At 35.6% G+C, this 16,641-nt stretch overlaps 1 protein-coding gene across 1 annotated transcript; it reads left to right on the top strand.

The window, feature by feature from the left end:
• Nucleotides 1-8,704: 8,704 nt before the first annotated feature.
• LOC126885422 (uncharacterized) lies at nt 8,705-15,625 on the top strand. The gene is made up of 5 exons (XM_050651992.1): nt 8,705-8,939; nt 13,604-13,706; nt 14,626-14,806; nt 15,220-15,379; nt 15,461-15,625. The coding sequence occupies exons 1-5, from the start codon at nt 8,705-8,707 to the stop codon at nt 15,574-15,576; spliced, it is 795 nt and encodes a 264-aa protein (XP_050507949.1). The 3' UTR covers nt 15,577-15,625.
• Nucleotides 15,626-16,641: the final 1,016 nt, after the last annotated feature.

Below are 16,641 nucleotides of genomic sequence, written 5' to 3'. Positions count from 1 at the left end.
CAACAGGTAACTCACCAACGAAAGCCGCCTGTAATAAAATTACAGAGTGTGAGCGAAACAGGGGCCATCCTCAGTCTAGCCTAAAAGCGGATGTGATAAAAGTCATCACGGTGAACATGAGTGGTAGGGAAACCCTCATCCAGGCGAAAAGCCCAGAAGATTACCGCAAAATGACTCACATCATCGAGGAATACGCGAAGACCCTAAAAGACTACAGTGGATAGCCTTCCCATTCGAGGAAGAAGTAAATAGCAGCTGGATTCAACGACAATGGCAGAGTGTGGCATAAGGGGCTCTTAAACAAAATGCGGGGTTATGGGTACAGCGGAGCGATGACGAGACTAATCTCCTCGTACTTAGGCGGCCGGAGTTTCAGGGTTCGGATAGGACAAGTCCTGTCCGAGCTCGGAAACCCGGAGGCTGTGGTACCACAGTTAGCGGTCCTGTCACCTCTGCTGTACACAATATACACCGCTGATGTACCTAGAACACCAGGTACCCTTATGAGCCTCTACGCCGACGACACAGCGATAGCGGCCAAACATAGAAACGTAGACATAGCAGTGACCAACCTGCAAACAGCGTTAGCAGACATCGAGGAATGGAGTATAAAATGGAAGATAGCCATCAACTCAGAAAAAACGCAAGCGGTTCTATACAAGAAAGGAAGACAACAGCCAGAAGAACAGCTGACGGTGCAAAACACCCCCATCGAGTGGAAAAATGAAGCTAAATACCTAGGAGTCATCATGGACAAAGGATTAACCTTCCAAAAACACGTAGAAGCCACAGTCCAGAAGGCCAACATAGCGAGAGCAACATTAAGAGGACTCACAGGCAGAAAAAGTAAATTAAGATTAAAAACAAGGTTAAGATTAATAAACAGCATAATATTACCGGTATTAACATACGCATCTCTCGCATGGGGACAAGTATGTAACACCCACAAAAAGAAGATACAAGCGGTCCATAACAGCAGCTTAAGAGAAGCAGCCAGAGTCCCAAGATACGTAGCAGAAAGATTCCTGTTTAGAGAAATTCAACAGGCGAGAGTCACCGAAATTATGACAGACAAGGCAAGGGTCAAATTCGCGGAACTGGAGCACCACCCAAGTCACATACTGCGAGAGATGCTAAGGTGTGACATGTTCCACCGATGGAAGCACAGACGTCCTAAACAGCAAATAGTGGATTAAAGTGAATAAAAAAGACAAGTGAAAGTGATAGTAGTTAGCTGGTAGCTCGAAAATCCAAGTGCCGAAGAAAAGACGCATCTCAAGCGTAGGTCCAACACCACGACCAGGTAAGCAAACCAGTAGAAAATAGAGGAAAAGGCTTAAGCCAAACAAAAAAACACAAAAAAACCAAAAAAGGCGTAAGCCAACAAAAAAATCACACAAAAACAAAAAATCATAAAAATCTTGAGTTCCGAGCCATTGGACCGAGCTCAATTGGGCTTGGTACAGTGGCTTGGGGCCCAAGCAAGCAATTTTTAGTTCCGCGGTTAAGTAAGTAAGAGGATAAAGGCATAGAGCGCATCACGCTGAGCCTAATTTTTTTGCATTCGATTAGGGTACCACATGGAATCTTATTACCCAGGATTCCATTGTGAAGAGCATTTGGCTTCGATAGTTGTGCCCTCATCGCGCATCAGCGTGCTATGGGGGAAAGGGATGGCCTGGGGCATTGGAGCGAGGTGGGGTGACCCCTGTTTGAACTCGGGTCAAAACACCTCGCCCCAATGAATTGTTACACCCGAATGTACTTTTTCGATAGGGTGGACATCTCCCACAGGTCGGGTTGAATCAAATTGCTTGCTTGCTTGCAGCACATCATAAGTCGAAAATCAGTGAGGCATTAACGTTTGCAATTATCGAAGCTCTTAGTAATATGGATAACATACTGAGTATAGATATGGAAAATTTTACAAAGGAGGAAATCATTATGTATTTTATTGTACTTAAAGAGAGATATCTATTAAAACAACGAGAAAATTTGGAACAGCAAGAACACATCACATTACTTGAACATATAAACGATAACCATATACAACGCTTCAGAAGCGAAATAAAAAGGCGAGATAATAAGATTGTTAAGCTTGAAGGTGACATTGCAAAGCTACGAAGCGAGAACGGAAAGTTAAGGACACAGAAACAAGCAAGTGAAGAGATGAGTAAATTTCTTATCGAAGAGTGCGATGACTTAAGGACAATGTTTTTAAGTTTGATCCAAAAGGTTCGAGAAGTGACATGTGTTATTGAAAGTCTTCGTCACCGAGCACGAAATGCTCAGAACAACTTAAACCAATTAAAAAACGAATAGGTTACCAGATAGTAACAATAAATCGTATTAACTTAATTGTTAGAAAAAACCGCCCTTTTTAGGGCCAACATTTTTTGAAAATATAAGAATTTATTTAAAATAATAACGAAATTTGTATTAAGTGGGTTGAGATACTTAGTATAGGTGATTCCAAAGGACTCACATGCCTTGAGTAATCGTTACTATATTTATACATTTACAGCGAAATTTAACTACGGAAGAAGGTATCCCATTTATTAAGAATGATTCCGTACCAATCGGTTCGGACGGGAGCCTTAGCGCTTAGTCGCAGGTAATTTAATTAATAGTAACTAATTTCACTGGTGTCATTTGTAAACCAAAACGGCCCTTTGGAGCAAACAGTTTCTATAAATATAGGAATTTATTACAATTATGCACACATATTTTAAATTTTGTTGTAGTTCAAATTTTAGGCAAGGGTTACACTGTCATCGCGGCACTCGTTCGGCTCGCGATGTGTAACGTCCCGCCTTCTCCTTTCGCCGAGGCTTGGAGTTCCCAGCTTGCCGTGCATGTCACAGCGGACGTTCTATAAAAGCTGGCGGTTCTCAGTCCGCAGTCGTCCTCCGCCCTGCACGGGCTTGTCCCGTCAGCCTGCGGCGCTGCACCTTACCTTCCCTTACTCTGTGGTCTGGGGTGGTTTGCGAGTAAACTGTTGTTATTTTTCATAGTTTAGTTTAGTGTTTAAATTTTAGGTTTTATTTTAAAATGTAAGAAAGTAATAGCGTTGGCTCGGTTCTTTTCAGAAGCAGATAGCTCTTAGTGTAAGAACTGTGCTGAGTTCTGATGTAGTCAGAACTCAGTAAAATTCGTCAAGTCTATACCATCATCACCTAAAGCATGTCAAACCAATAATCCCACTGACTTCAGAGGAAAGTGAATTGTTCCTTACTGCCACCGAATGTTCCATCTGTCAGAGGCCCTTTTCCTCTTCAGATAAGCGCATGCGCGACCATGATCACATTTCAGCTGATATAGAGGGCCCGCACACATCAGCTGTAATCTAAATTATAAGGTACCTAATTTTATTCCATTTTTTTTTCATAATTTATCAAATTATGATAATCATTTATTTATTAAAGAATTAACAACAAAAGGCGAACATGTTTCTGCTACATTTTCTAAATCTGTTTTAGTTGATAGGTCCCGTACAAATGTATGTTTGAAATTACGGTTTGTCGATTTGATGATAAGCCTTACTCTAACTGAAAGCCAGTCCAGTCAATATCAACATAATTCAGGTTTATGTCCCAACATCGGACTCAACAGAAGAAGATATAGAAATGTTCTACGCAGAACTTAAACAACTGCTTAGTAACGTTAAGAGACATGAAGTAAACCTCATAATAGGCGACTTTAATGCCAAGGTAGGGAGAGGTAGAGTTAATAGGCCCATACGGCCTGAGAGAGAGAAATTACCGAGGCCAACGACTATATCAATTTTGCCAAGAGGACGATATGAAAATATCTAATACCTGGTTCAAGCTACCACCTAGACGCTTATATACATGAAAAGCCCCAGCGGGCCGCCACGAGGGTATAGTTCGAAACCAAATCGATTACATAATGGCTAACAAAAGATTTGGATCATCAATAACTAGAACTTGTACATACCCTGGCGCCGATGTTCCATCAGACCAAGTCCTTCTCTTAGCAGAAATAAGAATCACTAATATGAGGAGACGCAAACCAGAACCAACAATAGGCTATGCTAAACTTAAAGATGAGAATACCAGAAGAGAATTAAGTATGAAATTAAACAAAGAATACAAAAGGAGAACTACAAAAAGAGATGTTAATTTGGGTAACACATGGAGAGCCACAGAGGAAACAATGACGGCTACAGTTAAAAAAGATTTGGGTTATAAACAAAAAATACAAAAGAAAAGTTGGATGACTGACGAAATCCTGGCAATGATCGAAGAAAGAAGAAAACATAAAAACCAAGGGAACCGGGACAAATATCGAGACCAACAACAACGCATAAGAAGAGAGATAAGAACGGCAAAAAATAAGCGGCTAAAGAAACAATGTGGCGAAATGGAACAGTTACAAAAATAACATGAAGACCACAATCTACATAAGAAACTAAAGGAGGTAGCTGGAATATACAGAAAAAAGGAGTTTTCTAACTGACATTGCACAGCTACGAAGCGAGAACGGGAAGTTAAGGACACAGAAACAAGCAAGTGAAGAGATGAGTAAATTTCTTTTCGAAGAGTGCGATGACTTAAGGACAATGTTTTTAAGTTTGATCCAAAAGGTTCGAGAAGTGACATGTGTTATTGAAAGTCTTCGTCACCGAGCACGAAATGTTCAGAACAACTTAAACCAATTAAAAAACGAATAGGTTACCAGATAGTAACAATAAATCGTATTAACTTAATTGTTAGAAAAAACCGCCCTTTTTAGGGCCAACATTTTTTGAAAATATAAGAATTTATTTAAAATAATAACGAAATTTTTATTAAGTGGGTTGAGATACTTAGTATAGGTGATTCCAAAGGACTCACATGCCTTGAGTAATCGTTACTATATTTATACATTTACAGCGAAATTTAACTACGGAAGAAGGTATCCCATTTATTAAGAATGATTCCGTACCAATCGGTTCGGACGGGAGCCTTAGCGCTTAGTCGCAGGTAATTTAATTAATAGTAACTAATTTCACTGGTGTCATTTGTAAACCAAAACGGCCCTTTGGAGCAAACAGTTTCTATAAATAATATAGGAATTTATTACAAATATGCACACATATTTTAAATTTTGTTGTAGTTCAAATTTTAGGCAAGGGTTACACTGTCATCGCGGCACTCGTTCGGCTCGCGATGTGTATCGTCCCGCCTTCTCCTTTCGCCGAGGGTTGGAGTTCCCAGCTTGCCGTGCACGTCACAGAGGACGTTCTATAAAAGCTGGCGGTTCTCAGTCCGCAGTCGTCCTCCGCCCTGCACGGGCTGGTCCCGTCAGCCTGCGGCGCTGCACCTTACCTTCCCTTACTCTGTGGTCTGGGGTGGTTTGCGAGTAAACTGTTGTTATATTTCATAGTTTAGTTTAGTGTTTAAATTTTAGGTTTTATTTTAAAATGTAAGAAAGTAATAGCGTTGGCTCGGTTCTTTTCAGAAGCAGATAGCTCTTAGTGTAAGAACTGTGCTGAGTTCTGATGTGGTCAGAACTCAGTAGAATTCGTCAAGTCTATACCATCATCACCTAAAGCATGTCAAACAAATAATCCCACTGACTTCAGAGGAAAGTGAATTGTTCCTTACTGCCACCGAATGTTCCATTTGTCAGAGGCCCTTTTCCTCTTCAGATAAGCGCATGCGCGACCATGGTCACATTTCAGCTGATATAGAGGGCCCGCACACATCAGCTGTAATCTAAATTATAAGGTACCTAATTTTATTCCAGTTTTTATTCATAATTTATTAAATTATGATAATCATTTATTTATTAAAGAATTAACAACAAAAGTCGAACATGTTTCTGCTACATTTTCTAAATCTGTTTTACTTGATAGGTCCCGTACAAATGTATGTTTGAAATTACGGTTTGTCGATTTGATGATAAGCCGTACTCTAACTGAAAGCCGGTCCAGTCAATATCAACATAATTCAGGTTTATGTCCCAACATCGGACTCAACAGAAGAAGATATAGAAATGTTCTACGCAGAACTTAAACAACTGCTTAGTAACGTTAAGAGACATGAAGTAAACCTCATAATAGGCGACTTTAATGCCAAGGTAGGGAGAGGTAGAAATGACGATTTAATAGGCCCATACGGCCTGAGAGAGAGAAATTACCGAGGCGAACGACTATATCAATTTTGCCAAGAGGACGATATGAAAATATCTAATACCTGGTTCAAGCTACCACCTAGACGCTTATATACATGAAAAGCCCCAGCGGGCCGCCCCGAGGGTATAGTTCGAAACCAAATCGATTACATAATTGCTAACAAAAGATTTGGATCATCAATAACTAGAACTTGTACATACCCTGGCGCCGATGTTCCATCAGACCAAGTCCTTCTCTTAGCAGAAATAAAAATCACTAATATGAGGAGACGCAAACCAGAACCAACAATAGGCTATGCTAAACTTAAAGATGAGAATACCAGAAGAGAATTAAGTATGAAATTAAACAAAGAATACAAAAGTAGAACTACAAAAAGAGATGTTAATTTGGGTAACACATGGAGAGCCATAGAGGAAACAATGACGGCTACAGTTAAAATAGAATTGGGTTATAAACAAAAAATACAAAAGAAAAGTTGGATAACTGACGAAATCCTGGCAATGTTCGAAGAAAGAAGAAAACATAAAAACCAAGGGAACCGAGAAAAATATCGAGAACAACAACAACGCATAAGAAGAGAGATAAGAACGGCAAAAAATAAGCGGCTAAAGAAACAATGTGGTGAAATGGAACAGTTACAAAAATAACATGATGACCACAATCTTCATAAGAAACTAAAGGAAGTAGCTGGAATATACAGAAAAAAGGAGTTTTCTAACTTAGAAAATGAAGAAGGAAAAATGGCACAAGATGATAGAGAGAGGAACCTCATATGGGAAAAATACATCAAAAATCTCTTTGCAGACGAGAGGCCTGAGATAGAAGTCGTTCAGGAACAAGTGATAGATATTAAAAACCTATCTGGTCCCGAGATCACAATTGAAGAAATTACTAGAGCAATACCTCGAAAGACGGGAAAGCAGTTGGACCTGATCAAATTCCTGCTGAGTTACTCAGATTGTTAGATGAAGAGGTAATTACGATACTCCAAAGATTTTTCGACCAACTCTATAAAAAAGAAAATTCCCTGTCAAATAGGTTGTATCTACCTTTATCCATTTGCCAAAAAAAACAACGCAACAAAGTGTCAAGAGCACCGACTGATAAGTCTGATGATCCATTCTTTAAAAATATTCCTCAAAGTTCTTCACTACAAAATCTCCACAAAATGCGATGAGGTTATTGGTTGCTCACAATTTGGATTTCGAAAAGGCTTGGGTATCAGGGAAGCACTAGTTGCAACCCAAGTACTAGCTCAGAACTGCTACGATCAAAGGAAAGATGTAATGATGTGCTTTATTGATTATAAAAAAGCCTTCGATCGTACAACATCATAAACTCGTACATATACTAAAACAGCTCAACATAGATCAAAAAGACATTCGTTGCATAGAGGCTCTTTACTGGAATCAAACAGCTGTCGTCACAGTGGATAATGAAACAGCGCAAGCTCAAAAAATCCTCAGAGGTGTAAGACAGGGATGCATTCTCTCCCCACTACTGTTCAATCTATATTCAGAAAGTATCTTCCAGGAAGCTCTTGAGGAATGTGAAAGCGGCATCAAAGTAAATGGTACCTGGGTCAATAATATACGATATACGGATGACTCGGTCTTAATAGCAGACAATATAGAAGACCTCCAAAACCTTCTTAATAAAATTGGAGAGCATAGCGAGAACATGGGACTTATCATCAACATAAAAAAGACGAATTTCCTTATAATCAGCCGTCAATTATGTCAACATCAAAATGCAAGACTAGCATATAACAACCAAGATGTAGAGCGCGTAAGAAAGTTTAAGTACCTGGGAACCTGGCTATGTGAAGACTGGATGTCGGATATGGAAATTAGATGCCGGATAGAAAGAGCCAGAAGTGCATTCATGAAATTCAGAAACGTCTTTACGAACTCTGGCTTTGACCTAAACTTAAGAAATTTGAAAACGGAAACTTTTTAGGGCCAACAATTTTTGAAAATGTAAGAACTTATTTAAAATAATAACGAAATCTGTATAAGTGGGTTGAGATATTTATTATAGGTGACTCCAAAGGAGCTCCTAAAGGACTCACATGGCTTGAGTTGAAAATGGTTACTATTTATACATATACAGTGATCTTAGACTACGGAATAAGGCATCCGAATTGTTAAGAATGGTTCCGTACTGATCGGGTCGGACGGGAGCCTTAGCGCTTAGTCGCAGTTAATTTAATTAATAGTAACTAATTTCACTGGTGTCATTTTTAAAACAAAACGGCCCTTTAGAGCAAACAGTTTCTGCAAATGTAGGAATTTATTACAATTATGCACACATATTTTAAATTTTGTTTAGTTCAATTTTTAGGCAAGGGTTACACGTTGGCCAGTCACATCGGGACGGACGGGAGCCTTGGCGCTTGGTTGGCCTGCGTAACCTGGCTACATAAATATCAGTAAAACTAACCAATCACTGCCTGTTACCCCACCACTTATAAAAGTATAAATACCGTCAGAGATTTCAGCAGCCCATCATAAGTCGAGAATCAGTGACGCATTAACGTTTGAAATTATCGAAGCTCTTAGTAATATGGATACCATACTGAGTGAAGATATGGAAAATGTTACAATGCAGGAAATCATTATGTATTTTAATGAACGTAAAGATATATATCTGTTAAAACAACGAGAAAATTTGGAACAGCAAGAATACATCACATTACTTGAACATATAAACGATAACCATATACAACGCTTCAGAAGCGAGATAATAAGATTGTTAAGCTTGAAGGTGACATTGCAAAGCTACGAAGCGAGAACGGGAAGTTAAGGACACAGCAACAAGCAAGTGAAGAGATTAATAAATTTCTTATCGAAGAGTGCGATGGCTTAAGGACAACGTTTTTAAGTTTGATCCAAAAGGTTCGAGAAGTGACATGTGTTATTGAAAGTCTTCGTCACCGAGCACGAAATGCTCAGAACAACTTAAACCAATTCAAAAAAGAATAGGTTACCAGATAGTAAAAATAAATCGTGTTAACTTAATTTTTAGAAAAAAACGGCCCTTTTTAGAGCCAAAAATTTTTGAAAATGTAACAATATATTTAAAATAATAACGAAATTTTTATTAAGTGGGTTGAGATACTTAGTATAGGTAACTCCAAAAGAGCTCGTGAAGGACTCACATAGCTTGAGTAGAAAATCGTTACTATTTACACAGGGCCCCCGCAAGACTGATTGGCGCCCGCGGGCGGGACATATTTTAGCGCCCTTTAAATCTACTATACAGGATGAGTGGGGAGGAACGCACCAAACTTTAAGACTGTATAATATACGTAAAAATAATCAAAAATAACTCATATGTTGTTATTCGATTTTTATTTGTTTCCGAGATACGGGGTGTTAAAATTTTTCCTACAAACTGAAGATTTATTTATTGCTCTTAAATCCGTTGAGGTGTGCAAATGAAATTTGGTGGGTTTTAAGACATAGTTGGTGTGCATGTTTTGACACATAATTAAGAATTTTATATTCACCACTGGCGCGCGTACGGGTAATAGTCTAAAATTTTTGAAAAAAAAAACAGTACGCCACTGAGATATTTCAAATTAAAAATTATTTTTTAATTCCGTGTTAAAATTTCTGACAAACAATCTATCTTCATGTTTGTTCACACGAAGCTTCGTTTTCATGCAAAAAATAAAATATCTTAACGCTTACAAAGTATTCGAAATAAGTTTCTACACATTCATATAGAAACTTCGTCGAAAACTTTGTAAGCGTTAAGATGTCTTATTTTTTGCATGAAAACGAAGCGTCGCATGAAAAAAGGGAAGATAGATTTTTGTTACAAATTGAACGAGGAATTCAAGAAAATTTTTTATTTTTGAAATATTTAAGTGGCGTACCATTTTTATCTTTAAAACATTTCAGACTATTACCCGTACGCGCGCCAATGGTGAATATAAAATTCTTAATTGTATGTCAAAACTATGTCTTAAAACCCACCAAATTTCATTTGCACACCTCAACCGCTTTTAGAGCAATAAATAAATCGTCAATTTGTAAGCAAAATTTTAACACCCCGTATCTCGGAAACAAATGAAAATCGAATAACAACATATGAGTTATTTTTACGTATATTATACAGTCTTAAAGTTTGGTGCGTTCCTCCCCACTCACCCTGTATAAAACTAATAAATATTTTTGGAAGATTTAAACCCAGAATGAAAGACAACATTATTACTGAGGCCGAGAGTCCCTGAAAACTTCTATAATGTTTGTTTTAATAAGTTACAGGGGTGAAAATAAAAGAGAAAATTTAGTGTGATTTTTAATAATTGCAAACATTTAATTCAAAAGAAACTTTCTATTTATTTTAAGGGACTGTAGGCCATCGGCAATAACGTTATCGTTCATTCTGCGTTTAAATTTTTTAAAAATACTCATTAGTTTTCTCAGGATTCGAAAAAAAATAAATACGTTTAAAATACATTGAAAATTTTGACAGGCGACATTTTGCGACTTTCCCCTTAATTTTTTTGCAACATTAATGAAGCACCCTGCATATTAAATTAAAAATATACTTAAGTAAATAAACAGTAATATTTTGTCATTTCACAGTTTCCAGACAAATTTTATACAGGGTGTATAAATAACAAGGAACCAAGTTATTCTTCAGAGAGAAAAAGTTAGGAGAAAAGTTATTCTTCATAAAAAGTTCTGCATTGTCTAGAACTCAGAATGCAACCATCAAATATCAAATTTTATGAATCTTGTACGAGGTATGTCAAAAAATATGAATTTCGGTCAAGAGCAAAGTACATTTAGTTTTCACAATATTGGAACGTTATTATGAAAAGTTGTTCAGCATTAAAAATTATGTTTCTATATGCAATTACATCATTTTAATTGAAATATATTGTGATCTAGAAAAACACTTTACTTTTGATCGAAACTCATATTTTTTACATATATTATCTCATATAAAATTAAAAAAAATTGATAGGATTTGATGGTTGCATCTTAGATTTTAGAACATGCAAAGCTTTTTAGAAAGAATTTTTATCGTACATTAATTGTACTTTTCAACAACACCCTTTTCGTTTATTAGAAATAGTGTGATAAGTCTTTTATTATTAATAATTATCCCTTTTCAGTTATTACAAATAATGTGATACCTCTTTTATTATTATTAATTAATTAATCAATAACAATACAAGAGTTATCGCATTATTCGTAATAAATGAAAAGGGCGTTGGGTATCTGTAATTTGAAAAAAAAATTCAATTAAAAGGATGTAATTGCATATTAAGACATAGTTTTTAATTAATTCCAAACAACTTTTCGATATTGTGAAATAAAAGGTACTCTTGATCGAAATTCATATTTTTGATACTCATAAGATTGACACAATTTTATATTTGGTTGCATTTTAGTTTTTAGACTATGCAAAGAATTTTATGAAGAACAAGTTGTTTCCTTAAAATTAATAATTAAAAAGTTTCGCCATATGGTTCCAAGTTACGCAGATACAATGTCTTCATTATTTTCTTTTTTTTTTTCAAAATAAATTGTAAATTGTGGATTTTATTGGAGGAAACCCGATTATAACTATTTAAAATGAATTATTATTATTCTATGCAATGATTATGATACTTACCATTTTCACAATTAATTATTAACACCAATAAAAAATGAAATTTTAAACATTTCACTGCAGGAAACCACCCGTTCACCAGTAACAGTAAATAATGATTGTGCCTGGCAGTAAATAAACGCATAGCCGAGAAGGGAAAAGATACTCAAGTCAAATACATAATCATAATTCATAGAGTAGTTGTTTACTTAAGGGTATAATTATCATAAATTCAAGTAGATTCAAGATTCACTTTATACGAATAAACCTGCTTGATCCAGCAAGTTGTGTTTTTTTTTTGAGTAAAACTGCTAAGTTGCGTTTTATGGGCGTTAACTTATGTTTCTACTCGTCAAGGAGTGTGATTTGATCTTTATTTCACTATTTTGAGTGTCGCTTTAGTTTACAATATAAAATCGATTGGATGGTATGCCAAGCGTAATTCAATCTACTTCAAAGAAAACAATTAGGAAGGAACAACAAAATGTAATATATTCTTGACGGAGTAAGTTCAACATTTCAGAACGGGAATAATTAATTTTTCAGTAATAACAAAACATTTCATTTTTGAGATTTCTCTAGCTGTTCATGAAATAATTAAAATTGTAAATAAAAAATTATTATCTCATTTAAAATAAATATTTATATACCAAACCTTCGGTTTGGCGCCCCTTTGGGGTTACGCCCGCGTGCGCCACACGCGTTGCACGCCCGCTTACGGGGCCCTGTATTTACACATATACAGTGATCTTAGACTACGGAATAAGGCATACGAATTGTTAAGAATGGTTCCGTACCGATCGGGTCGGACGAGAGCCTTAGCGGTTAGTCGCAGTAAATTTAATTAATAGTAACTAATTTTACTGGTGTCATTTTTAAAACAAAACGGCCCTTTAGAGCAAACAGTCTCTGCAAATGTAGGAATTTATTACAATTATGCACACATATTTTAAATTTTGTTGTAGTTCAATTTTTAGGCAAGGGTTAGACTTTGGCCAGTCACATCGGGACGGACGGGAGCCTTGGCGCTTGGTTGGCGCCTGCGTAAGCTGACTACATGACTACATAAATATCAGTAAAATAAACCAATCACTGCCCGTTCCCCCACCACTTATAAAAGTATAAATACCGTCAGTGATTTCAGCAGCACATCATAAGTGCCGAAGATAGCGTTACACACGAAGATTCAACACCACGATCACCTTCAAGGTAAGACAATTATAGAAAATCAGAGAAGGGCGCAAGACCCCAAAAAAATATATATAAAAAATAAAATGGCGTAAGCCCCCAAAAAAATATAATAAAACAAAAAAAAACACATAAAAAACTCGAGCAACAAGTCATTGGGCGGAGCCCAATAGGGCTCAGCACAATGACTTCCCAGACAGCACACAAGATCGTAAAGACGTCTTTTTTATGTCTGTTAAATGTCTGGACGCCTAAAGACCTAAAGCAGACATCTTCTAGATGTCTTCTTTTAAACATCGTAAAGATATCTAATGTCGACATCGTTAAGACGTCTTATGAAAGTCTATATAAGATCAAATTTTTTAAGAAAAGGTATTTCTTTAAAGGTGTAATATTTTTTTTAATCCGATTTAAGAAAAACATAAAAATTAACATAGAATCTAAATAAAAACTACACTTTTTTTCGATTCGAAAACTGGAATATCTCAGTGGAGTGGAGGAGATGTCACGTGACCAAAAGTGTGATCACTCATCACTCCGCCATTTTGCTACTACATTTTAGTCATACCACACCACGTCAAAATATCAAATACTTGTTGTTTGTGCTTGGGTTACTGAATTCGTTTATTTCGCAGTGTTATTTAAGTTTTATTGTTTTTTGAGTGTTACAAACTAAAAAAGACAATGGTATCGTGCGCTATAAGAAAAGTTGTAATCATAGAGCTGGTGTGGATAAAAAGAAAACGTCTGGAATAACATTTCATAGGTTAGTATAAACAACTAACAGCTGTGCTAAATTTTTTTCTCTTAAAATAACATTGTATATTATAAAAACTTTTTAAGTATTTATAGTTCTTCCTTTATTTAGGTATAACATTTGGTTTTGTATGGTTCTTTAGAATATTGGGTTGATGTTGTGGATGACTATAAACCAATTGTTAGTCACTCAAATTTTTATAGGTAAAAATCAGCTTATAAAAGCTGGGGTCAAATTGTTTAAAGTACAGAACTACCTGGAAAGTTATAATTAAAGATTAAAACAATTGCTTTATTAATAGTTTTGGCTTTGGCTTAACCCTTAAATGCCCAATGTAGGTTCCATGTATGCTCAAAGGTGGGTAAACAATGTTCAACTCGAAAATAGCTAATATATTTTATTAAGAGTTGTTACAAACGTTAGAAATAGATTAAACTTAAGGATCTTATGCTTAGTAAACACAGCATTTTCTAAACTAATAATATAAAGGATGTACAAGTCTTCAAAAAAATTACCCTGTACAGCTGGTTCCTAAAAAACATAATGTGGATTATGTAACTGCTAACGATAAATTATATAAAACCTTTAGTTATAGAGTTATAAAGTTTTACCAAGGCTGGACATTTTGTGCAAACTCATCTTTAAGATAACCCAACTTACGAGATCACTTTTATTTTCAAAAATATCCGTAGAATCAAATTAACATTTGATAAAGTGCCATCTTTATAACAATAAATAATTTTTGAAAAATTTTGGAACACATAATAAATATGTTACTAGGGAATATGCATAGGTGCATATTTTTTACCTTGGGCGTTTAAAGATTAAGTTAAATAATCTAAAACTTAAATAGTAACTAGATAAAATGTTGTTTTAGGCTTGCTTTGTACCTAGTAGGTAAATAATTAGTCCCATATTTTAATTTTAGATTTCCAAAGGATCCAGAACATAGAAAAAAATGGATTACTTTTGTAAATAGAGGAGCTTGGGTACCTACAACATATAGTGTGTTATGCTCTAAGCATTTCTCCGAAAAATACATTGACCGAACCTCCAGATCTCTTGTTAGATTAAGAGATAATGCTGTGCCCACTATTGATCTTATGCAGGTAATTAATAATGTAATTTATAATAGAAAATGTCTTTGTGTTTTCTACCAATTGTAATACTTTTTTGCTTATCTGTTGTTCTTTAGAAATTATTAGTATGAATAGAAATAGTACACCTATCAATTACCTACATTGAATAAATATCAATTACTTACCTACAATAAAAGGTTCAAAAAATAGTTATTTATGTACTAAGTCAGTAAAGTGACTCATTATCGAATATAAATAACAATAATGAATGACCGTAGTAGCAGTTAGGGGTAAATTTTTTTTTATTATGTTACAAAATATTGTCTAATATAAGAAAAGTCAACAGTTTTGCAAAACGGGGGTGTTTCAGAACTGTAAACTTGTTTTTTTAAATTTATAGTTAATTTATATATTTTAATTTATTTATTTATATTTAATTTTAGCTCCAAGAGATATCTAAGCTGGGTGGACGCAATGCATATGATTTTATTAAAAGGGCTTTTCAAGTTATCCTATCAAATGACCAAGCTCTAAAATATAGTTGGAAGGGCATGAAAGGAAACAGAAAATTTAAAGATACCCGTTTAGCAACGCTGTTGTTACGTGAGTCACTTAAATGTATTTGTTTTATTTCGAATTTCTTATTTATATATTTATATTTGTATAAATATTTTTACATTTTAGGAGCCGCAGATGTTACAGGACTAGCAGATTCCCAAAAAACAAGTGAATGTGCAATTCAAACTTGGTTGAGAAGGGCAAGTGACAGGAAGGCAACAGTGTTAAATAAAACTTTTTAAAAAATAGGAAAAAAGTTAAAGTTTTCCCTTGGGTTTTCTGGGTATTATAACAAAGTGTTTAATTTATAACATTTTATAAGTGTTAATTAATTTTTGTTTAAAGTTATAAAATAATATATTTTTTTTTAATGTTACCCGTCACTTATAAACTCTATGATTGAGAATACAGTTCAACGTTTGTGAAATATACAACAAATTTTTATTTTATATTTTACTTATATTTTTTTATTTATATTTGTAGTAGATTAAGCAGGTACACATTGGTTTGTAGTTAAAATATACATAAAAATATAAGAAATTTTTGTATTATTTTTACTTTTGTGTCAAAGGGAATGAATAAGTATGGCTTAAAATGGCCTAAGCAAGATATATGTAAGACGTCCTTTGATAGATACCTTTAAGACGTTCTAAAATCTACATCTTTACGACATCTTAAAGATGATGTCTTTAAGACATCTTAAAGATGATGTCTTTAAGACATCTTACTTTGTAACATTCGATGTCTTTAAGACGTCTTAAAGACGCCATTCAGGAGACAACAGACATCTTTAAGACGTCTAGTTTGCCGGATTGCGACATCTTATAGACGACTTAAAGACGCCAGTGTGCTGTTTGGGTTGGGGCCCAAGCAAGCAATTTTTAGTACCGCGGTTAAGTAAGTAAGACGATAAAGGCATAGAGCGCATCACGCTGAGCCTAAGATTTTTGCATTCGATTAGGGTACCACATGGAATCTTATTACCCAGGATTCCATTGTGAAGAGCATTTGGCTACGATAGTTGTGCCCTCATCGCGCATAAGCTTGCTATGGGGGGGGGGGGAAGGGATGGCCTGGGGCATTGGAGCGAGGTGGGGTGATCCTTGTTTACACTCGGGTCAAAACACCTCGCCCCAATGAATTGTTGCACCCGAATGTACTCTTTCGAGAGGGTGGACATTCCCACAGGTCGGGTTGAATCAAATTGCTTGCTTGCTTGCAGCACATCATAAGTCGAGAATCAGTGAGGCATTAACGTTTGAAATTATCGAAGCTCTTAGTAATATGGATACCATACTGAGTGAAGA

This window comes from Diabrotica virgifera, chromosome 5 (genome assembly GCF_917563875.1).
Source record: "Diabrotica virgifera virgifera chromosome 5, PGI_DIABVI_V3a".
NCBI classification, from domain to species: domain Eukaryota; kingdom Metazoa; phylum Arthropoda; class Insecta; order Coleoptera; family Chrysomelidae; genus Diabrotica; species Diabrotica virgifera.
Note: the sequence above shows the minus strand (reverse complement) of the source record. Positions and strands in the feature narration are given on the sequence as shown.